The 25026-nt window shown below is 37.1% G+C and overlaps 1 protein-coding gene across 6 annotated transcripts in view; it reads left to right on the forward strand.

Annotated features, from left to right (window-relative positions):
• The window catches only part of MID1 (midline 1), a 240142-nt gene that overhangs the window by 200250 nt on the left and 14866 nt on the right, over window positions 1-25026 (forward strand). For all 6 annotated transcript variants that reach the window (XM_035341835.1, XM_035341756.1, XM_035341678.1 and 3 more), the window contains exons 4-7: window positions 10550-10657; window positions 14137-14285; window positions 17238-17365; window positions 24330-24473. In XM_035341835.1, coding sequence (XP_035197726.1) covers window positions 10550-10657; window positions 14137-14285; window positions 17238-17365; window positions 24330-24473 — 529 coding nt within the window. The remainder of the gene's footprint in view (window positions 1-10549; window positions 10658-14136; window positions 14286-17237; window positions 17366-24329; window positions 24474-25026) is intronic.

Raw genomic sequence — 25026 nt, forward strand, 5'->3', positions numbered from 1 at the left:
GCTTCATATTATCATAGGAACACAGAATCATAGAATCGTTTGAGTTGGAAGGGACCTGAAAGATCATCTAGTTTCAACCCCCCTGCCATAGGCAGGGATGCCACCCGCTAGATCAGGCTGCCCAAGGCCCCATCCAACCCAGTCTTGAACAACTCCAGGAACAGGGCATCCACAGCTTCTCTGGGCAACCCATGCCAGTGCCTCACTGCCTTCCAAGTGAAGAATTTCCTCCTAATCTCTAATCTAAATCTCCCCTTTTTTAGGTTAAAACCATTCCCCATTGTCCTCTCATTATCTGATTGAGCAAAGAGTCGCTCTCCATCTTTTTTGTAAATCCCCTTCAAGTACTGAGAAGTTGCAGTGAGGTCACCCCAGAGCCTTCTCTTCTCCAGGCTGAACAGCCCCAGCTCTCTCAGCCTTTCTTCGCAGGAGAGGTGCTACAGCCCCTTGATGATCTTTGTGGCTCTCCTCTGGACCCATTCTAACAGATCAACATCATTCTTGTGCTGGGATCTGTCAAATGATAGGCTGATTCATATAACAAAATAGTTTTTTTTTGAAAGCAGAGAAAATGGAATAGAATTGATTACTAACCTTAATTTTAAATAATTGTATTCCTAGTTCACAGCCTTCATACACCTTGTAATATCTGTAGAAAACTTGTAAATAAAGCACTAAAGTCAGTCCTGGTAGATTATCTTTAAATTCTCAGGAAATTCACACATTGAGAGAAAATCAGCCTGTGGCTTGTAAGCATCTATAAAAACATCTGTATGTGTCAAGAAGGCAGCTACTTAGTTCTGGAGCTAAGGGGAAGAAGTTTGGAGGAAAAAAAAAAAAAAAAAAAAAAAAAGTTAAATGTAAATGTTTATGGTTTGTCATACATTAACAGCCTAGGTACACTCCCTCTACAACAGCTGAGGCTTAACTGCAGTCCTGCTGGGTGAAACATGTCTGCAGAATCTTGCTGGTAAAAAAATGGTGCAAGTATCTGAAAATTCCTGTAAGAGCGTTGGACAAATCTTCTGTAAACACTGTTGTAAAACTGGGTTTGACAGGCCTGGGATATAATGATGCAGGCTAATCCCTGGGTGATAGCATTCCCATGACTGTACCAACTACCACCTGGTCTCCCTTCTGCTATGTTCCAGAGAGGTGTCACTGCAGCAGAGGCCCAGGGTGGCTGTCTCCTACCTTCCCTCTCTTCCCCACCACCTGAAACGCAACGGGGCTGCATGCTGCTGTGCTGCCCTGTGGCTTTTCGGTCTGTGCATGTATCCAAATTTAGCCACTTCCCAGCTGAATCATGGAAGGGTTGAACACTGTAAGTGCTCTGGTTCTGCCTTTGGATTTTGAGTCACGGGTTTCTCTGGTTGACAGTACTATGTTACATCAAATTGGCTTCCTTGCCATAGTTTCCAAGGTACTTTGCTTCTATGAATGTGTGAGTTTGCTGCAGATGGGTTTTAGATCATGACATTAATTGATTGGCTTTAGGCACAAATTTGAGCATGAGACTGTTTTGTCAGTTACTTTTTTTTCTAAGCTCTTTCAGTTTTCTTTCTGGACCTTTTTTCTCATCTTTTCTATGAAGTATATGATCAGACGTATTATTTAGTCAATACCATGAAGCTACTCTCATCTGTTATGCAGAAACATAATCTGAAGTCAGCTGGAGGAAAAATTGGAGCAATTATCTAGGGGGGAGGGGAAAGGAAATAGGTTTTGCTCGTAGACAGTTTTATAACATCTGTATCTCAGTCCTTTTGTTTTGTTTGATTTTATTTTCAATTTGCCAAACGTCATAGGAAGCAAATTCTGGACACTGCTGCAAAATCATTTTTAGTTACACAAAGAAGGAAAGGCATTTTCCTATAATTGTGTAACCCTCAAACTGCTGCCTCCTTTGCTTTCTGTTAGTAATGGAAATGCTCCGTTTCTAGCTCACTTCTAAAGATCTTCTGCACGATAAATCTCAGTATAAAGTTTCCAACCAAAAACTGTGGTGGTTTGTGTGTGTGTGTCAAAGGGTGTTTTTATAGCCATGTTCTGTAATCACCTGAAGAAAGTAGTATACGAAAAAAACCTTTATTCCAGCATGACAGATACTGAACACTCAAAAGTATCAGACACATTTTAAATCAGTGTGACAACAGTTGTGTAAAAATGATGAAGAGAAGATGGCAGCATCTGGAAAAGCCTGCTGATGTGTTTTTTTGGTGTTGTTTTTCTTTTCTTTTTTTTAACTTTTTTTTTTTTCTGTGCCTTATTAAAAATAAATAAGCCAAATGGGAAAACTATAAATAATAAAAAATTGAATCTCTGATCAGATTTCATTTACTAGGGAGTTTCTTTAAATTTTATGACACACTGTGGTCTCCATCCTTTTTTATTTATGATATATGTAGCATTTCTGTTATTTGAGGGACAGCAAAATCAAAAGTCGGCTGTCAGAGTGATTCCCTGAGGACACACAAACAGTAAAGAGGCTTTGTCAGTGACAATAAAAAATAGTGAATACTCTGTTTTCATTTTCATGGTACTCACTCCTTCTTGAAATTTGTGGCCATTTCATTCAAAGCCTACATAAATTGAGAAGTTCCGATTAGGAAAATTTAGGTGGAAAGCCTATATGTTAATTCCGGTGTCTGAACTGCAGCAAATGGCCTTCATAGTCATACACAGATGAACATTAGTAGTTTGGAATAAAGAATACATTTTGGTGAGGTTTTATAGACAGCAGGAAATGGGCAATGGATTAAACAAGTGTTTTCCATCAGCATGAAATATATGGAGTAGGTAAGATGAAAAGCATCTCAACTAAAAATTCCTGTTTCTTCTGTCCTAATGCCTTCAGTTTTTGCAGAGATACTTGTTCAGTAATTATAGTCACTTGCTATATTTAATTCCTAGAAGTAACTGACCTTTTTATTTTGAATAGGCAGGACAACAACTTGAAGGAAGTTGAAAGCTGTTATTCTCAATAAGAGACTAATTAACAAACTTCATGATGTGCATAAAACCTTAAGGAAGAGTTTACAGCATTTGTTTCCTATGACAGCTTCTAATGGGAGAGGGTATAAGGTATTTTATCTATTAACATGGTTTAGATGAAATATGTGTCATGATCTTCTTTTGATTTATAATTACTTTGGTTCTGCATTTAGCTCCACTCTCATAAAACTTGATTTCATTCAATGTAAAACTCAGATAAGTTTCTCACTTATCTTAAGTCAAGAGTCTTAAGTAAGAGTCTTCATTTTACATTCTAGCAGAGAAAAGAGAAACATAAATAATAAAAAATAAATAAAAATAATAAAAATGTACTGCATATATGGTTATATGGATACTTTAAAATAAATATTAATTCAAGGATGTTCTCAGTTTATGCCCAGTAAGCCCTAGCCTAGTAGTCAAATATTATTTGCCTGAGTAATCATTTAATTGCTTTCACAAATGACTAATTAAATGCATAATTGGTCATATATATGTCTAGAGCTGCAGCACTTAAACATACATTTAATGTACAGATTAGGCACATACTGGAAAATAGCATTTCACCTACAACTCTTTTGTAATTTTTAGAAATGGGAATTGTAATTATAATATGGGTCACATGGACTATATATAAACTAAAAGGAATGCTTGTCACTGGTAAAAATGCCAGTTCCCATTCCTTCCATCTCTCCCTCCAGCTCACATCCATACGCAGGTGTGCTCACATACTTGTTAGATTTATATTCCTGCAAAACTTTGTCCTTGGAGTAGAAAATGTTTCCGTTCACTGTTAATTACTCAAGTAATGCAGCTTTGTGCCTACCATCAGAGAGTTTAGCTTGTCAGAATGTCCTTAGTTTTTGGAACTCTGTTTTGAGATTTTTACCTTTATGGGAACAGAATATTTCCGAGTTTCTCCTTTATCTTCCTAACATAAATAGCTGAACAATAATATGAGCAGCAAAGGCACTGTTCTTCTAGCAAGTATGCTAAATACTGGGCTAAAGACCACAGATCCTGGATGAGCATTTTAAGTACTGAACTGTTGGATACAAGGGCATTGGCTTCAGCAGTCAGTTGAACTTTAGTGATTATTTAATTGTTTTTATTTTTCTACCCTCTATGAAACAGACTAAGTGGCATATTTTGCTCAACATGAAACAAAAGCTTAGTGTCAGCAGGAAAAATAACATCAAAACAATAAGTAAGTAAATATAGGTCAATTAAAAACAAAACAAACAAACAAAAACATTTCTTAAGTTCAAAGAATGCATTAACAGAAAGGACAAAAGACAATGACTGAAATTAAAGGATTAATATGAAAAAACTCATCCCACCTAAGAGCTAGTTTCACAAAGAGCTTAATCCAATCTTAAACCTCATTGCTACCAAAAGCCTCACCACCTCTCTTGTCTTCCCTGCTGTGTTTCTCTACTTGCTTCCCATGTGATAGTACAATATCCAGGTCACCCAGGTGAGCCCAGCCTAACCGTTTTGCCAGGTAGCCATACCAGCTTCAGCAGATGGGTTATGAAACTGTGGTTCATCTGTCAATAAATGTCTTTTCTCCAGCATGATTTCCTATCCTTGAAAAAAAAGCCAGCTACTCAACATGATGCTGCATTTGTGCTTCATAAAAACAGGGTTTGATTTGTTGAAGCAAGCCTAGTCTATCGGCTTTACAGCTATCATATCTGGAGTAGCTCTCTATTAGAACTTTCCAAAGTTTAAAACTTTTTTTATGTTTTAAATGTCAATCTTATTAGTTTGCTTTCCATGAAGCTTCTGTGTTTTTGTTTTTGTTGTTGTTCATTTGGGTTTGTTCCTCTGATGGGATCGTAAATGTCTCTAGAGGACTGCAGGTTCCTTGCTGGTTAGTTTCTCAACCAACTGCTTCAAAGCACAGTGGGACAAAAGACTTTAAAATAATATTTTAATAAGTAACATGAGTATTTCAAACTTCTAAAAAGGTTTACTTTTAGTCAAGATTGGGAAAGATAGTCTTATCAGTGTGACCCAAAATATTGTATCCTGGCCTAATCAATTCTTCATTCACAAAATTCTTAGGCAGCCAGATTAAGTTGCTGTACTTTTGTGCTGACCCTAGTTTAACCTGCTCTGAGGCTGCCTGTAAACACAGGTCTCCCGGTTAGAGATAAATGTGGAATGCAAACAAAAACAAAGCCGCTGGCACACTTGAAATGGGAGATGGCCATTCCACTCTCTTGCACCAATTTAGACTAAGAAGTTGTAGATGATCCATTCAGATGGCAAGTTTATTAAATTCACATATTTCCAAAGGCACAGTTTGTCACAATAGATAAAATAAGTTTTACTCCCAGACCTTATAAAATCTGAGAAAGCTTTATTCTAAGAGTTACTTTTGTTCTACAGAATCAAACTGAATAACCTATATTATCAAACAGAGATATGAAAAGAAAGAATTCTTTGGAAGGAATTCAGACTCAAAATCTAGAATGAAACATGTGGCAATGATGCTTCAGTTGTTAAATGGAATCAGTGCAATTTGTTTTTCTGATGTTTTTGTTTACTTGTCAGTAAGTTGTTCTACAGTAAATTCTGTAGACATCAACTTATACCCACCAACAAAAGCTGGTATCTCTTCTTTACCTGGATAGCCATGTCTGTGGCATTTTGAGGCATGCAGACCATTATTAATTAGTAAAGCTGAAACCAAAATGCATTTCTCACTTTCCAAAGATCAGACTCTTTCTACAACCTACTTTATTTCATTTTGCACTAGGATTAGTGAATAAAAATTACTCTGGTTTTGATTAATTTACCCCAGCCACTATAGTTTTAGAGAAAGCAAGCAACCTCCAACTTAGGGTATCTTATTTAGCTTGTCATTTAGAAATTATTTGCCAAAAAAGGACTTATGCATTTCCACTTGTAGACAAAATTGCCTCACCCTTAAGGAATCCCAAAGGGAGAGATTTGTTCCTGTGAAGAAGTCTGCTGAGACATTAAAATATCCTTTGATTCTAATATATTATTTTTCTTAGGTATGAGTCTAGCTCTATGACACTACACTTGCCTTTGAATTAACCATCAAAACTTTCTGTAACCTTGCATCACTAGCAGCATTGCAGTTCTCTGATTTCCCAAACATCTGCTAGGGACTTTGAAACCACCACATTCATTTTCATATGACCTAAGCTTCAATTTAACTCAGGTCTCTGAAGATGAAAGCCTAGGAAGCCTCTTCATAGAGCAGAACATTTTCCAAAGTAGTTCTCAGTTTGTGGACCTGTGAGCAGCTCTGCCCTTTGGGTCAGGCGGGTTTGTGGTTTCCTGATCCCTGTCAGAGATTTGAGGTTTGAGATTTGAGATTGTGGTTTTGAGATTTGAGATTTGAGTTTGTGGTTTCTCTGATCCCTGTCAGAGATTTGAGGAAATCCCATTTTTCTTTTTATTTATTTATTTATTTTTTTTTTACACCCACTTCTTGAGGTTCAGACCACTAGACCCTATCCATCCATCTGGCAAAACTGGAAAGATCTCTGCATATTGTTTTTCAGTAAATTGTATCAGGTCTTCAAATATTGCAGAAATAGAAATAAATTCCCCATGAAAACAACAGGACTAGAATATGTCCTTTCCTGCATGTTTGGTGATGGAAAAAGTTACAATTTTTCTAAATCCTAACAAGGTCTCCTAGTCAGATTTTAAAAAGTTTTGTGGTATGGAAGAGAAGTTTTTAAAACTGATACCAACAAACCAAAAACTTTACTTTCATTGTAGTTGTGGTCATGAATTTCTAAGGAACTTTTGATGTCAAAACTAAGCGTGTTGATGTCAGTGAAATTTTCAACAGAAAATTATCTCCAAGTCCAACATTAACTCTCCAACAATGGAAATCTCATATTTAAGAGTCAACATTCTTCTGGGATGGAGGAAGCCAGAATTTAAATCTGTTCTCTGCATGATTCAGATCCTCCCACAACCAAAGTGAGTGATGCAGCCTCCAGAATTTTCTAATGCAGCTCACAGTCCTTTTTAATGAAGTCTTTGGAAATAGGGCTTGTTTTTATGGTGGAAAAGTAGAGAATATAAAACCTCAAATATTTTCACCAGACAGAACTCGTATTCCTTGGCCAGCCCCAGCTCTAAGTTATTGTCAAGGTTGCTGTTCATCAAAGGACTCAAGCAGAAGGCAGAGTTTTATTCTGGTATTTCTGTAGCACCTGTACAGCAGAGCCCTACTCCATGCCTCTGGCTCTTTGGTCTGACATATGACTCCTCAGAAATACACGAGTAAATAATATTCAATGTTAATCTCACAAGTAGTTCCTTTAGGGCCACCACTAATATACTGTACTTAAAGTTAAGCACGTGCTCAATTAAAAAGTTATTATGGAATCAGAGGCCTTCTGGGCTAAAAATTTGATTAAGGAGCATTTCAACTTGAGAAAAGCCCCCAGATTTTATTTATTTATTTATTTGGGGGGGGGGGGGGGGGGGATTCATACAAAGCTCAGACATATCAAAGAGTTTTGGAATATCCTTTCCAGTTTTAATAAGCTTCTGCAAGCTATAAAATTTGGAAATGTCTTCAAATGAAGTTTATAAAAGAGTATACTTTTCAGATTTCAAAGAAAACAGAGACGTCTGCAGTCAGTGTGTAAGAAATACCAAGATTTTTTACAAGAATTTCATTTTTCTTAGTCTAGAGTTTTGTAATTTAATATTTAATTAATACTTTATTTTTCAAACCAGTCTGAGCATTAATGAAACACTGTTGTCTTAGCCTTCCTGACCTCTGTCATGACAATTACCCCAGAGGTAACTTAGATCTGCTAGACAAAACACATTCATGATATAAGTGGTGATAGAAGTAACACTCTGAGTGGAAGCTACTCAAAAATCCTGGGAACTGTTACAGTAATTCAGAGCCAAAGTCAGCTCTGGCATGAGCAGACCTCAGTATCAACATAAAAAGAGTTGCCCCCATGTATATTGAATAGGGTTGTTGCCTCTCACTGAACCCATTTGGGATTCCCTACTCTGGTGGAATTTCAATCCACTAGTGAAACAGGAGTCAAGGCAGGGGACACTTGTGTGTTGGACACCACATTGAAAACAGCCCTGAAAAAGTTCACGCCAAAATACAGTGCATGACCAGAGGGTGTTATGCAGCTGGTGTGGTGGGATAATGAGAAGAGGTGGAGTATGAACAACAGTGTTCACACAAACCAATTTTTGGTGCTTGGGTAAGCCTGACATGTTGACTGACTAGTTCTAGGTTCCCTAAGTTGTCACTGGAGAGACTCATGCTCTGTCAGAGGCTTTGGGTTAGCTGCTTTGTGTTCACTGTCTCCTCATGGACTATGGTGGGAAGCCAGGCAGAGCAAACAATTAACGTGTAAATGAAGAGGCACCTAAAAATGGATGGTGGAAGTATTTCCTACATTTTCACCTTTTGTGTGTAGATCTCTCCAGCACTTTCAGCACAATCTATCACCTTCAAGAAACAAATATACTTTCTCTTTATAATACTGGTAGCTTAATCAACATTTAGGCCAACGGAATATGTGATTAAATTTTAATTTTATGAAGGTTTGAGAAGGATAATCTGAAATCTAAATGAAAACAGGCCTTTGTAAACAAGTTCCCCCTTTGCCCAGAGGACACAATGTATTTCACATAAGAAGGTATTTATAAAATTGGTCCTGGTCCAAACTCAGATGTATAAGCATTTGCTTAATCTTAATGAGCTCCATAATGTGCTTACAGGTAAACGAGTGTTTAAACATATTGTTGGGGGAAAAAAAAAAAAAAAAAAAAAAAAAAAAGGCTGAGACAGATCAAGGGACTCATCAGATTGAAAAAAAAAATAAAATAAAATAACCAAAGAGGGGAAATATAATTAGTCTTTACCTAGGACTGTTCCCTTTTCTGCTTCACCTCTAGATCTACTATCCCAATGGAAAAGGTGATGTGGAGTGGTTCTAGGAGCAACTGGCCAAGGCTGAGGGCTGTTTTAACCTCTTAGCAAAGTGTATATGGAAACACAGGTCTGACATCACTCCTTTTATTTTTTTCTGTTTTGTAGGTATGATTAGAACCTTTTGTCTTTTTCTCTATCTCTTTTCTTTCATACATATAAGCTAAACATACTGCTGGTGAGGAGGTCCATTTTGCTTGTCATATTAAATGCTCACTTTTCATTAAAACAATCAGCCTTAACCTGAAACAAAACGTTTTGTTTTGTGAGGATTTTTTGTGCTAAGAATAGTTTCAGCGGCTCATACATTTATACTGTATATATCTACACAAGTACAGCTAATGCTTTCTAGCTGATTAACTGTCAGAAGCAAAGTACTACTAATAAAGAAAACATTAAATGCACATGACTAGATAATGTCAGGTGGATCTTTGGTAACTTAAGTCTTTCAGAAACTACTATATGGACATTGAAAATAATAAAATACTAAATTTTCAAGTATTAAATTCAGCAAATCACACATTAGGAATCATTATAAAAATAATCATGACAAAATAGAGAATGTATCATGCCACTGTATAACTCCATAGTTTGTTTGCTCCTTGGGCATATAATATAGTTCTGTTCCCCCTGTGAAAAAAATAGGTGGTAGACCTGGCAAAGTTTCAGAGAAGAAAACAAGAATGATTGGAAGTATGGAACTGCTTTCACATGAAGAAAATCTGAATCATTTCAGACTCTTCAGCCCTACAGGAGGATAAAACAGTGATCTAGAAAATTGCAGGTGGCATGGAAATTGAGGCTAGGTATCACTCTTCTTTCCAGTAATAGAATTTGGGGTCATAAAATGCAGCTGAAGGGAGGTTCAAATCCCTCTAAAAGAGACAGTTGCTTGCTTGACTGTGAGTTAAGCTTTGGATCTCACTGTCATGGGAGGGTGGGGATGGAAGAACAAATTTTAGACGCTTGGAAAGAAAGAGTGAGAAAATTCATAGAGGGTAACTCTTATGAGGATTACTAATGACATAAACATTGTTTCAAAAAGACTCTGATCTGCAGTTGATTGGAGGATGAGAATATAATCATGGGAACCATCATACATGCTTGGCTTTTGTAAGGTGCTCTACTAGCAGATGCTCATACTAGCAGCTGATAGAAACAGGATACTATACTAGACAGACTGTGTGATCCAGTACTTGTGCTCTTACATGCATGAGTATTCACTGCAGTCCTATGTACTTCTTGCATTTGTGACAGGTTAAGCATCTCTGGAAAAGCTTTCACTTCTCGCTAATGTCAATTATAGCTGACATCACTCAGTCATCACAGGACCAGGCTTTCCTCACTTGAGTTAGAAATAAAATGAGTATTTGATAGTCCCATCTCTTACAGCAGGTACAAATAAGACTCAAATAAAACTTTCAGACATGTCACAGTCACAAATCCAAGATACGAAAAGCAAAACAACACATTTAATGTACACAGAACGGAGTATATATAAAATAAAATAAAATAAAATAAAATAAAATAAAATAAAATAAAATAAAATAAAAGTTTTAATAATCAACATGACTTGCTTTGTAGGTAAATGCATCCCGTCAAGAAACCAAGCTGATGGAAGAATGTGACCAGCTCATTGAAATTATCCAGCAAAGACGACAAATAATTGGAACCAAAATCAAGGAAGGAAAGGTAACAGCTTTTCTTCTTTTGATAGCAAGTAGGTCAACATTGCTTCTTCATGCTTACAGTTTTTTGACTTCAGGTGCTATTAATACAAATTTGTATGAGTCCTTATGTAGTCCTTGGCCACTACTGCCTTCATGTAAACTTTAATAAATATTAAAAAACATGCAGGAAATGAAGTATACATTTCTAATTACTGAGGTTTGATGATTATTAGTGACAAACATATTGGGAAGTAAAATATTCAAGTTTCAACTCTTTAAGCTAGCTCTCTGTTAACCCAGAAACATATTAGAGCTGAATTAATATTCTTATTTTCTTGGTATTTGGTGTTTACTCTTTAACTGCTAAGCTAACTAAGTCAAATATAAACTCTTCTTGTGTGGGAAAAGCTCAGGAAAGGAACAAAGTCAAGAGCAGGTTAAATGGTTTGCTCAGTTGTCAAGATATTCCAATTAACTTGAAATGAAAAGCCTGTAGGCAAGGGCTAACTTAAACATGTTTGAAACCACAAGTCCTGTACCTTGTGTGACAGAACCTGAATTTCCTCATGCTGTTAACAAAATATAAGTCCCTTGCAAATGCAAGCGATGGCCTTCTGCATTATTGTTTTGACTCTGTGAGTCCAGTTGTGTTTTCAACAAAATAGAAAACTTTCCATTCTTTTGGATTTGTGTTATATACATAAGCTGCTTTTTAAAAGTATATTGCCTGTGAAGGTGTAGTCTAATATCCATTAAAGACGGAAGATTTATGATACAATTGACTCCAAATTTATGTGAATGTAGCTGATATCAGAATCATTCTTTGTTGCATTGTGTTCAACCAAAAAGTGATACCAATGGAGAGATGGTTAAAGCCTGGAATGCTTTACCTCAGAATGTTGTAGATGTTGGAAGATTTCATGGGTTCAAGAGGCAGGTGGATTAACTCATGGAAGAAAAACAAAATGAAGTAAAACTAGAAGAAAAAATAAATAAATAAATAAAAGTAACAACAGCAACAACAAAAATACAAAATTAAATACCATAACAGCACTTCAAACTCAGGATATCTATGAGAGACAAATTGCTGCTGGCTGAGACTGTGCTCTGAGAAAGTATTATTTCCCAATCCGATGCCCCCACTACTGGCCTGTCATAGATGGTGAGCTAGACGGACAATTAAGATCAGCTGTTCATATGTTCTTAAAATGAGAATCGGGCTAGTCTTTTCTAAGCAATTATGTAAATACTATAATAGCTACAATTCAGGCATTTTAGATACATATCATGAAATCTTGCTAAGGATTACAATGTCCAGGGAACTCTTTTTCTTTATATTGGCCAGAAAATCTAAAAAGCCACAGGAAATTCAGCCCCAGGTGTCTTCTTTTAGAGCAGTCTGTGACTGTTCTCCATAGTCTTTCTGGAAGGCAGAGCATGGCAAATTTTTTTAGAGGACCACAGTTAAGGCTACAGAGATGGAAGCACTCAAGTATAGTTCTAGCTGTGATTGCAGGGCTTCAGATTATGACATATGAGTCTTATAATGTGGTGCAGCTCCATCCTTAATCTTACTTATCGCTCAAAACTTATAAAATCCAACAAAACACATAACAGGAAAAAAGATTTAAATAGAATAATTTTAGTGCAGAGGTCATTCCTGCCACTATGGGAAGGAGATAAACTTTCTTCCTTTATAAGTTGACTTTTTGAAGACATAAGGAAAATTCAAGTAAACAAAAAAACAAGTTCATATGTAGACCTCACAAATCACGACATCTAATTGTTAAAAACTTACAAGGTAACATTTATTTCAGTTCATATTGTTAATTAATACTCAAATAAAGAGATGAACTGTTTATTAGTGCAACGAACCTTTCTCTGGTTAGACTGGTGTAACCAAATTGTGATCTCTGCGTAAATGCACAGTTACAGAAAATATTTTGTTCTCCATGGAACAGTCTGTTGACTATTCTCAGTAGCTATCTGTCTCCACCTCCCAGTGTATTTATAAAATGCTAGGATCTGAATACAATTCCTTACTTGCATAAGTAATTGTGAGAGTACTTCAGTTATTAAGTCTTTCCCAATGCAACTGTACATCTTGGTGCTCAACAGCCTAAACATGAGTCAAAAGTAGGAAAGACACCAACATGGGCTTTATCAATAAAAGTGCAGCCAGTAAAACAATGGAAGAGATTATCTTCCTCATTCAGAACTTTCGAGCACTAGACCTCATCTAGTTACTGCATCCAGGTTTGGGCACCCAGCAAAGCAAAGATGTGGGCAAAGGGGAGGGCCTCCAAGTCGGTGGGATCTGGAGCTCTTGAACTGTGAGGAGAGAACCTGATCAGATCAGTAGCATTGTCAAAATCTTCATGCCTTCCCAGCATTTTTCTCTTTATCGAAACACCAATATTATTAATCATTTGGATAGTATGTTATTTTTGAAAGTTTGCCAAAAGATGAATTTTCCTACTGATTTCTATTATCATGTAGGTGCAAAAAGACACCCTCATCTTTGCAAAAAATGCTGAACTCCTGTCACAACTACAACTGCAAACTCAGTAACTTCAAAGTTTATACTCTAATTGCTGAGATCAGGAACTTTATTTAATTATAAATTTGCCAATCCACATACAGTTTAGTTTCCTTATTTTTCATGTAACTGGGTCTTTCTAAACTCCAGATTTATTTAATTTCCTTCCTTTTTCTTACTCTTGTTCAAACTATGGAGTAGCAGCAATCTTGATTTTGATAACAACAGGAAGGTCTTCCAGACCTTTCAGGAACTAAAGGTTTTGTTAGCCAACATTGTCTTTAAATGGGGAATTGACTGTGCTCCTCCCTAATATTTCAGCTAATGACTACAGTAACATCTACTGTGTTTATCTCCAGCACATGTGTTTTCAGTAATAATAATCATCTCTTCAGTACTACTGTCCTTTCATCCTGTTAAAAATATCCAACAAATAAAAAACACCCTGTCTGACTAAAAGCACATAAGAAAAAGGGCAGGCATGTATTGCTGGGAGAATTTAACAGTCTTTTTACGCAAGTTTTATTTTCATATGATTTTTTATGAAATTCTCCTCAGTAATAGGAAAAAAAGTAAGTAATCCACAAGTTGCCTTTAACACAAATCTCATCACTTCAGGGAAATGGTTATCTAAATAGCCTTTAGTTATCATGTAAGCAGAAAGTACCCGGAAATGACGTTTCTTCTGTTGGAAAATAGTCCAGCTGTGCTTGTTTTGGCTGTCCCCTGTTGTTTTCCATGTGGAAAACTTTGAGGTATAAAGGCTGTGCCTGTCCCCTTATTAAAAACGTTATGTGGCTAGTGGAAGGCACTCACCATCAAGCTGGTGTGAAAGAAGTTCTTGTCAGAGAAGCCATTCATTTTAGCTCCCCCTTTGCATGACAGTTCTGTCTCGGAAGTGTACATGCAATCATGATTTGTGACGTTAGAGAACTGACTGCTTTCTTGTGTTTCCACTCAAGGTGGTAAGGTTGAGAAAACTGGCTCAACAGATTGCGAACTGCAAACAGTGCATAGAGCGCTCGACGTCCCTCATCTCTCAGGCTGAGCAGTCTTTGAAGGAGAACGATCATGCTCGCTTCCTGCAAACTGCTAAAAATATCACTGAAAGGTAAAAAAAAAAAAAAAAAAAAAAAATCCTGGGTGCCAGGAATTTCTACTACTTCTAGGATCTTACCTCCTTTTCGGATATATCAAGGATCCAAAGACAAGGGCCTGAGTGATTCCAGGAAACTGTGCGGTCAGAAAATTCAGTCTGGTTTTCAGGGCAACAGGGTAAATGCAAAAACATTCCCACTGAGTTTCATCAGTAGTTCTGATGAAAAAAAAATAAAAATCTTGGAACTATCAGCTATTTAGCCATCAGGAAGAGAAACAAAAGGTGCAAGTATCTGTGACAGTGAAGAAAAAAACGATTAACAAGTATCTTTATTCATTCAGATGGGGGAGTTGTTTGTTTCTTCATTTGTTTATTTTAATCTGTGGGTTCACATTGTATCTGCACAATGTCCAGCCTATTTTCACCTAATACAAATAATGAAATTCCTTGCTCTAAATTTATATATATTTTAAGCCTATCACTTACTCTGGAGCACAGTGTGCAGATTCCTAAAATATCAGACTTCACCAAAGCTATTTTAATCAATTTATAAACAAGCAAGAAACTCCATGTTACTCTTTAAATGTTCAGAGAATTGAAACTCTGCTGAGGAAGGCAAAGCAAGGAACGACAAGACAATGGGTTAAATTTGGTCTGTTAGACTTGTACCCTGTTTTATATTCTATCACCAAGCTATATTGTGCCACTTCTTTTTCCCAGCTGAAGCTGAGAACAAAACTGAGACAGAACATATAAGAGTATCATTAGTAAAATGCTGAAGGTGAGAGTATGGCCTTTTTTTAGTATCCAGTGGAATACGAACTAGACAGAAACCTACGGAAATACAAACCTTTTTAACAGACTGCCAGAGAATATTCAGAGAAGCTCCAATTTTGAACTTGTAAACATGAGCAGTTGCATCATAAATACAGCCACAGGAGAGATGGTCAGAGAACAGAAATGAGACCAGCTGACATATGTGTCCAATCAGATCTAATTCTTGGCTATTACAGATCGCTATCTATACTGGGAGGACTGTGAACGACCTGCAAATCAAAAAATAATTTCAAGCAGTGAATAAAAATGAGGGGAAGAAGCACCAGGTGCTTGCAGACAAGTTACAAATGGAGAAAGAGACTAAATCTGATTAATAAATTATTTCTCACAAGTTTTCTCTTGTTCCCATGTGGTGAGCAATATTTTGTTTGCTTCTAGGCTATGCATGCAACACTCTCACCAGGGTCCTGAACTAACAGAGCTAAAGCAGTCTCCTGAAATTATGCTCATTGCACTTCTTCATACTCACGTTTCCAAGTAATTTCAGTATAATATTCTCTATTGTAAGCACAAAAAGTAACTATGTATAGCAAAAACTTTACACACCCTGCAGTGATTTACATCATGCATTATTTACACTAGGATAAATGTATTTATCCTAGAAAATCCCTTTCCAGCTGAGTACAGCGTCCCCTTTGCATTGTCCAAAATAACTGTCCAAAGGGCCTGGTGCTATGGTCTTCTTCATAATAAATATGTGCTTTATGGAGGCATTCAGAGAAGCTCTTCTCCTTGCATAGCTGCTTCTGGTTTCTTAGCAAGATCACTGATGATTTTTTGTAGGTGTGTATCAGCCTGCCTTTGCCCTAACAGAGGCCCTAAACGAAATGTATGTCATGTTTCTCTACTAGATATAGAAACATGATAGCGTAACTGTAACTGCAGGTGAGCTACTGGGGGATGGGAGAAGTGGGGGAAAAAAAAAAAAAAAAAAAAAAATTCAAAGAGAAATTATGATGAAAACTCTATAACAAGAATTATTAACTAGGAAAGCTCCTCAGCTGAGTCTTTGAAAACTGAGCTGAAGGCAACAAGATATACAGCTCAGTTTTTGAATTTTCTAATTGTTTTCCTAAAATACTAAATGAGAAATACGAAAACACAGTTCTTAACAAGTGTTTGGCCTGAAGGCTTTTCCGTCTCATCTACAGTGAAATACTCTAATTTGGGAAAGTTAATTGAAGCAATCAAAATATTTTGACCTGACATGTCATGAATGACAGATAATTGATATTATTGTGCTCATGGTTATCTATTTACCTCCAGAGTGAAACAACAATTTTCTGTTGTATAACACAAGGTTTAATAACCTCTTTGCTGAATTCTCACCTGAACTTTCTGTAAGCATATCCAGTACCCAGATATCCACTAACAAATATTTTGGGATATCAGACTGAAGGATCCAAAAAATGAATCCTGTTGCCAGTTTTCCTGTGAAAACTCATCTTTTTATATTAGTACTCTTGGATAGACAAAAGTGGATGTAGTTTCTGAAATAAGGTAGGCAAGGAAACATTTCAGTTTGGAGGAAATGTAAGTATGCACACATGCTTGGCTTTATTTATTTATTTATTTATTTTCAAAATAAACTGTGCTGACATCTATTGGTTTTATCTCTCCCCTGTGCTTTTTGAAGTTAACAGCAGTGTGCTGTGCTAAACAGCTGAAGAGGTGTGGTGATCTGCACCAAGCCCTTGAGATAGCAGTGTGAAGGAATGCCTCGAGCAAGAAAATACATGGGAAAAAGGGGTTGGGAGAGATGCAATATCTGTCAGGATCACTTAAAACAGAAATAAAAATAGTGCTACTTCTACTTTGATTCAGAGGGTGGCTGGAAATAAAAATTCAAAGTATATTTTTGCTTAATTGATATTTTGTTAAAAACGTATCTAACACTGTACATTGGGCAAAAGATAATTAATAATAACAGATTTTTATGGGAGATTTTACTTCCAAAAGTAAAGGTGGCAGGAGAAATTCCTAACAAACAATATAGATAAAATACTTGTAAAAATTTTTGTCAAAAATTTTTGCGAAATATCAGTGATCATGATGATTAGATCCTACCTTGATGTAAAAGCTATTGTGTATTTGAGTGTACTAAAATACTTTTTCTTTTCATTATAGGGTTTCCATGGCAACTGCATCCTCCCAGGTTCTAATTCCTGAAATTAATCTCAATGATACTTTCGATACTTTCGCACTTGATTTTACCAGGGAGAAGAAATTGTTGGAATGCCTTGATTATCTTACAGGTAATTTTCTTCTCAAGATACTACTATATTACTCATAAAACATTTGCTCTCCTGTTTAATCCTAAAGATATTACCCCAACCAGCCCTAGAGTGCCCCAGGTAGCATTTGGGATGCATTTCCTCTCATCTCCTTTCCTCACACCCTCCCCACCAGGGTGTGGATAAGTGTGAGTGATAAACAGTTAAAAGTCGTGGCAGCAGAATGAAATAAAAGAACAGCTGGAGCTCAGCCTGGAGTGGCCCAGAGCACTTCCCCAGGCCAGAGGAAGGAGAGCAGGGACTGAATCTCATTTCCCAGGAGGCTTGATGAGTTACCCTCTCCCTTAGGGCCGCCTTCACGCTGTGGCAGATTGCAGCCTGGCAACAGTCCCATGAGCAACCAGAAGCCATTCAAGCAATCAGCACAGAGGGCTCAGCAAAGAAAAATGTTTTCTCATAACAGCGTCACTGTACATTTCCCCCATCACACAACTGGAGGACCACACTACGTTTGAGGCTAGGGAGCACACAGTGTGCTCTGCAGATCAGAGCTCCAGCTCAGTTAACTGAGAGCTTTGGCCTGTAGACTGCTGCAGCATTAGACCCTTACTGAGTAATGTGCAGTGTCAGAGTATATAGTGACTCAAAAAGAAACAAATTACTGTAATTTAGGATGTTTTAATTTAAATGCCAGAATTAGAACAATTCATTCCAGTTCAATTGAAAACAGAAGAGACAGGGAGTGGGCTTTCATTTTGCAGGCTCTTTAAGCATCTTCTGTGAGCATCAAAAGTTTGCAATGAAAGAGCATTGTTAGAAAAACACTTGAAAACACAGGGCTGTTCTCTTAACCCAGGTTGCAGGAAATATACCCATGTAATTTCAGAAGAATGCAAAAGCATGCAGTCTCTTCGTGGTCAAACACAGTATCTTTTGCCATGAAGAGGCCTGGTTTCTGACTTTTCTTCAGGGGAATACTGTGGGGTATAAATGATCAAATGAATACTAGAAGTAGCAAGGCTGTGTGTATGCACCGTTGCCTTGTAAATCTGTGAGGTTCCTGCCATATCTGAATAAGGGATTTTTTTCTGCAAGAAATTTCTTTCTCACTGTGTAACTGGTGAATGCAATCAGTGTTTGATGCATACCTGAGTAAACAATACACAATAAACTGTGGTGAGAGTCACTTACTAGTTTTTATACAGCACCAATGAAATGTTATGGTATCCGCCTTTCCCTTCACTCCCACTCTGTGCAGAGTTTGCTGGAATTTTGCCATCAAAGTTGAAGGTTCACCACAAAATTATAAAAGACAAGGAAATAAAAGGAAGGGCTAGCAAAAAGCCACACTCATTTGCCCCGAGCTAGGAATCAACTTGAAAAATCACCAGCCTTGGATTTTCTATAGCCAAAGAGGAATATCCACCTAATGTGGAGGCATGTATGCCATGACAGCTGACTCTGATCTGGAGGTGCCTTGTTCTCCCCATTGGCTCCAAACAGGGGCTAGAAAGGCTTGTTCAAATTTAGATAATTGTGGTTTAGATCTCTGAGGATATACAAGGTGGATTCCATTTAGCAGTCCATTCTCCCACTGCCTAGTCTCACCTCTCATGTCAATTTTACCAGCCTAATTGCTGTGCAATGCAGAAAAGGAAGGATGTATCTGTACCAAAATGAAGGGTAGTCTTGCCACAGTGTTCAATGCCACAAAGATCCTTTCTGTGGTCCATCAAGCTGGCTGTGCTCCTCCTGTGCCTTCTTCCTACCTCAACCACAGGTTTGAAAAAATTATCACAATCCAGTCTAGGGGAACTTGCAATGTATTAAGCTGTTAGGCTGTTTTTCCCAATCTACTGTTTTTCCCAATCTACTGTTTTCATCTTTGCACTTGATAGCCAATGAAGAACAGTTTTATCTGGCTCCGTCTTTGAAATAATTTTATTCATGTTAAGAAATAACATATGGCTGCAATGACAAAGTCCAAAACATGTCTAAAATATCTGAGCATAAAATGTAACCAATTCAGACTGTTAAAATATATTTATGTAAATATATGTATATATGTAATGTATACATATATATATTACCCTGAAAGTCAAATGCATTTGTTTCTTCTCTATTGTTATTCAGAAACTCCAGAGGAAGATTTGTTTTATTTTAGCCTTTCAGAGTGTGCAATCTTCATAGATTTTTCACTGAACACTGTGTGTCAGAGTGAATTGGTCTTTACTTTTATCATGTTTCATTGTTAAGTAAACTGAAGACCATTTGTTAGTCCTAGTGATACATCTGTGTTGCCAATTAAGGGAGGATGCCTATATTATATCTATCATCTGTACTGCTTCTGAAAAAAAAAAAAAAAAAAAAAAAAAAAAAAAAAGTCAAAACATGAATTCCAGCCTCATTCTCTCTGCTATCGGTTGCTTTAAAAGCAAGTGACCTCAGCTCTTTTCTTGAAATTTTCTTCTTCTTTGGTACTCTTCCCCAATGTACTGTTTATCAGATCTTCAACTCCAGTTTTCTGTGTGGCACATTGAAGCTTGCATCTTTCTTTCCTCCTAAGCTATTGTTTATATTTATATTGCCAAATATAAATGTAAATAGTTTGCTCTCATCATTTGCACAGCTGTCTGTCCAAAGCTTCTGCTATCCAAATGAAAATCTCCGATATCTCTCTGAACGTTTCCAGCTGGACATTGAGATGTCAAGCTCAGAATAGTAAAACAATACCCTTAATCTTCCTCTGACTGTTTCTGCTCTGGTATCTGTAGTCTTGATATCTTTTGAAAGTTTTCTTATCTTGCCAATTGCTCAAGTTTTTCATCTGGAACTGATCTTTTCCTGAACATGTATCTAGCTAGATCCAGGCAATGTCTATGATTTGCAAATTCCCTGCACAACACTGTTGACACAAGAACATTTTTATCCATTGTGAATCAAAAATACTTGTCTTAAGTTTTAATACTATGAAATAAATTGCAGCAATATCTATGCATTGAACTTGCAGTTTTCCCTGCTTCAGAAATCCCGTATGAAATAATGGTACATGTTCTTCATCCATCACTAGCTATGTCTGCACTAACAAATATGCATTGTCTAGCGTATGCCAGGATTTTTTTTACATGAAAATGACTTCATTCTGGAAACCTTTTGCAACCTGTCTCTCTTCCTAAATTGCTTTCACTATTAAAAGATCAAAGCCCTTCCATAACCAGCCCAGTCTTGAGCTTTGAATATAATCTCTTCTCATTCAGTTGCTCTTGAAGAGTTCTACCCAAAGACTATACATGGTTGTATGACTGAGTTCTTGATGTCAACTCTTGCATGACATGCTATTAACACATTTAGTATGTGCCCGCATCTGATGTGATTTTGCCTTTCAAGTTCCTTCATATTGTTGTTTCAGTCTGGTATCATGATACAACAGGAAGCCAGTAATTAACTGTTGAGAGTTTCAGAGGAGTTTCCTTAAGTCCCTCATGTTCATATTCAGCCATATTAATATTTCTATTATCAAAGCAACCTGACTTAGTGGAATCCCATGGCGGGGGGGGAGGAAGGGGGGGTTAGAACTAGATGATCTTTACAGTCCCTTCTAATCCAAACCATTTTATGATTCTATGATTCTGACACCATTAAGTCAAAGAGATGGCTTAGGTATTTGCCTTTTCATTGGTATCAAAATCAGTAAGAAAACCTTACAATCACCCAATTCCAGGGAAGGTGGACACCAAGCAAACAAAAGGAAGTTGATGGGGTTTTGATCAACCTCTGTGACCTTGCATTGAAAGGATTTAGAAATAGTTGCCCAGGAACCACTGCATTCATACTGGGACTTACCAATGAGAAGGGGCATTTTCCCTAAACTGCCTCTCAGATGTTTGGACCAAGTGAGTCTTTCAGTCTACTTCAGGTCAAAAGCCACACAGATGACATTGAACTTCTGGTGGGTTAGACCAAACTGATTGACTTCGCTCTGAAATTGAGTAAGCACGGTCTCATGGTCAATTATTTCTAGGGTCAAATTTAAAGAACTGTTTTTTGGATATTTGTGATTACCTTTCAGACACTTTAGATGTGGTTCCTGACTATTTCAGGCATGGTTCCTGACTGCCTAAGGGAATCTGCTCAGTTTTGAGTTGAAGTCAGACAACTGAACTAAAGCAGCCTTAAGCAATGATATTCATTTGTCAGAATGTTGATTCAGGAATGTAGGTGGATGAAAGTCAGAGCAAAAGAAGCCGTTACCACTCCCAGATGTTTGCTCTGGTACTCTTATGGAGACTGCCACTCTATGACCAAGGAGAGCTGCAGATGTTAGAAAGCAATTCCTGAAACTGCTGTAGCTTTCTTTGTGCCCTGCAAAGTCTGCTGCCGCTGATTTCAGGTTTCCCTGCTGCGTAAGGCTGTAAATTTGGGGGATTTCTAGAGCTGTTTCACTTTTTTTTTTTTTTTTTCTTCTCATTTCTTCCTGACATTGGGTGGCAGTTTGTAGACAGGAGGCTGCAAACAGCTGAGGGTATTAACCGCATCAGCTGTCAAACTTCAGATTTGTTATGGCTGTGAATCAGTACTGCGTCCTCACTCTGAAATGCACTGGAAGTGCTTAGGGACAATCACTGCTTCTGGAGTGGAGTATGAGGCTGTACAACTTGTAGCATTAAGACTACGCAGAACTAGGACTCTTCTTCCTCTGCTGTTGTAGAAGCATGCTGGTCTTTCATGAGCAGCGATGAAGCCCTAGTCAAGGCTGTGAGGGGAGGTGCTGGTGTAACCTTCAGATTGCTCTGGGCTTTCTGTAAAGCTTTCCTGGTGGCACGTGAACTCTCTAGCAGTACTAGTAAATGTGATGGTGAAGATAATTGATTAAAGTTTAACTCTTTAATTGCTTTCTGGACTTATATTCTCCAAAGAAATATGTCTTGCACGGTGATAAATTTTACATTCAGACTTCTACATTATTTTAGAAGTCTTAAGATTAACTGTTTGCATGCAAACTTCCCTGTCAGACTTCAGGAGAAGCAGGTATATTTTGTTTTATTCTGAAAGGTTTTTGAAATGAGTCTTGCTGGAAAGCTAAGTTTCATGCAATGCAGTCTCAGGCAGGTGTGGGTTAATCACAAGAGCCAGGGAGCCAGGGAAAAGACGTCCTGCTCAGGTCAGATCTCTCTCTCTCTTCCTCTCTCTCTTTTTTTTTTTTTTTTTTTTTTTTTTTTTGTCATCCTGGTTGTGTGAAAGCCTGTAAATCTCCAGACTTCTATAAGGCCAGCCAGGTGTGCATATAAAGAGAGCATCAAGGCTGTCATTTTCAAAGGAGTTGAAGAGACTTAGGTGCTATTGAAATGTAGTCTACAGTTCATTAAACACTCAGTAATTGTTGTGTTCCATTAAGTTAGTATTTATTATCTGTGTTGTAGTAATAACAGGTACATTCTCAAGTAAAGGGTTTTGCTCTGTTACGTGCAGAAGGAGATTGAAGAAGACTGTAGTTGAATATTAACACACTTGCCTTTCAAGGAGTTTTTTTTTTTTTTTTCTTCTTCCTTTTATTTATATACCCTTCCTGAGATGACTGTTCTTATTTTAGTTCATTTCTCTCTCTTCCTTTATTAATATCCATCTGTCCCAAAGGTTTTTCTGCTGAGAAAAAAAAAAAAAAAAGTCGCTGGTAAGCTTCTGTGCTACAATATTTAGAGCATCACAAATCACGGTCATATCATGAAACACATTTGAACATTTCCTTATGCCCCTTGTTTGAAAGAGGCTGCTTGGAAATGCATTTGTACTTTAATCCTTGGGAACATATATCAGAAAACCAGGAATATGAACTATGAAAATTCTTAGTGGAAAGTAAAAGAGATGTTTTATATGTATAAACAAAAGCCGTTGCAAAAGGAAAAGGAAAGATGGAATTCCTTCAGAGTGCCTTTTTTTTTTTTTTTTTTTGACGACATTATTTGTGATTAATGTAAGGTAAAGAACTGACAGCCAAAATACCATTCAGATTTACCTTCCTTTTCCTTTAACTTAGGCATATTGTAATTGTTTCAGCTTGAGAGCCCTCCTTCCTCACTCTGTGACAGCTGGAAGGAATGCTATTAAGCACAAGAATTATTTTTTTTGCATGATGGTGGCGTGTAGGGAAGATGATTAGGAATTAGACTCCCACTGAGACAAGCAGGCAGGAAAGCCCAAAGAATGACTCATTTGTTTTTTATTTCATTTCAAGCAATCTTCTTTGTTGATTTGGGAAAAAAAAAAAAAAAAAAAAGACAATTTTTTATTAAGGTGTTTGGGTTGTCTTCTAGAATTATTTAATTAGCTATTATACTGAATTTTAGGTTGCAAAACTCCTACAGCCATGAAGCCATGATGTTATGATACGAACTCTTCACATAAAACTGAAAAAATAAGTTGTATAGCCAACAGAAATTATATGCATCTATATTAAAAAGGATAGTTAAGAATAAATTTAAATGAACTTGGAGAGAAAAAATAAAGCATGAAAGAGTGTTTAGAGGCTTCCCCAAAGTTATATTTCTTAGATACCACTTATGCTAATCTCTGTTAAGATAAGCTAGGAAAACACTGCTTTCAAGTCAATAGTGACTTTCCCATGGAACCATGAAACTTTGATAATTTTAATGTGATGATCGGAAACAAACCTAGCAAACCAGCATATCAGTTGTACCCACTCAGTCACAGTTTAACATGACTGCCAACATTTAATTTTTGCTAGCTTGTCTGAAACTAAAGTTTCTTTAATACAAAACTTTTTCAAAATCTGGAGCTCTTAGGTGGTTATATTAATAGTAAGAATTCCTTAGGAACAATTTAATAGCAATCTAATTAGTAAAAAATTAATTGTAAAGTCTGTTGGTCAGTAGGGCTGCAAACTCATACGTCACATGCATGCCCAAATCTCAGGTAAGAAGGGAAATAATTTACTGTGTTGATAAGCCTCCTCTGTTGTATCTGACAGCTCCCAACCCTCCCACCATTCGAGAAGAGCTCTGTACAGCTTCTTATGATACTATTACTGTCCACTGGACATCGGATGATGAATTCAGCGTGGTCTCTTATGAGCTGCAGTACACCATCTTCACTGGACAAGCTAATGTTGTTAGTAAGTAAAAATCTTCTCATTTCTAGATCTGTTTCCTTATGGTTTCACTGCAAATTAAGTTCTTCCAAATATAAAGGTACTCATATGTCAGGAACAAAAGAAAGACATATTTTCTAGGAAGATTTAAAGCCAATATTTTAAATCCAAAGCAATAGCCAGCACGTTCCCAGTGGCACATGTATTGGTCCATATTTCCAGGAATTGTCTCTTGCATCATAGAGGCCTTGCTGCAGGTGTAGCCTCAGGGATGAAAACTTCAGTTCCATTGTCCAGGATAGTCAGACACTTGGGACCCTTTGTTGAACTGTTAACTAGCACTGCAGCCTCCTTGTTATTTATGACATGACCCTTGAAAACTGGGCCTTTGTCAAAAATACACATTAAGTATTCTCTGTTTTTTACTGTCTGCAAGGACACAGAAGAGAGGTCTCACTTTGTATACCACAGACTAGGGCAGCAAACATCAGTGGAACAATGATCAGTATGGTAACATTGTTTGATTTGCAATGAGGTTAGCTACCATTGTTTCATATTTTCTATTATCACACATTTT

This window comes from Oxyura jamaicensis, chromosome 1 (assembly GCF_011077185.1).
Source record: "Oxyura jamaicensis isolate SHBP4307 breed ruddy duck chromosome 1, BPBGC_Ojam_1.0, whole genome shotgun sequence".
Taxonomy (NCBI): Eukaryota; Metazoa; Chordata; class Aves; order Anseriformes; family Anatidae; genus Oxyura; species Oxyura jamaicensis.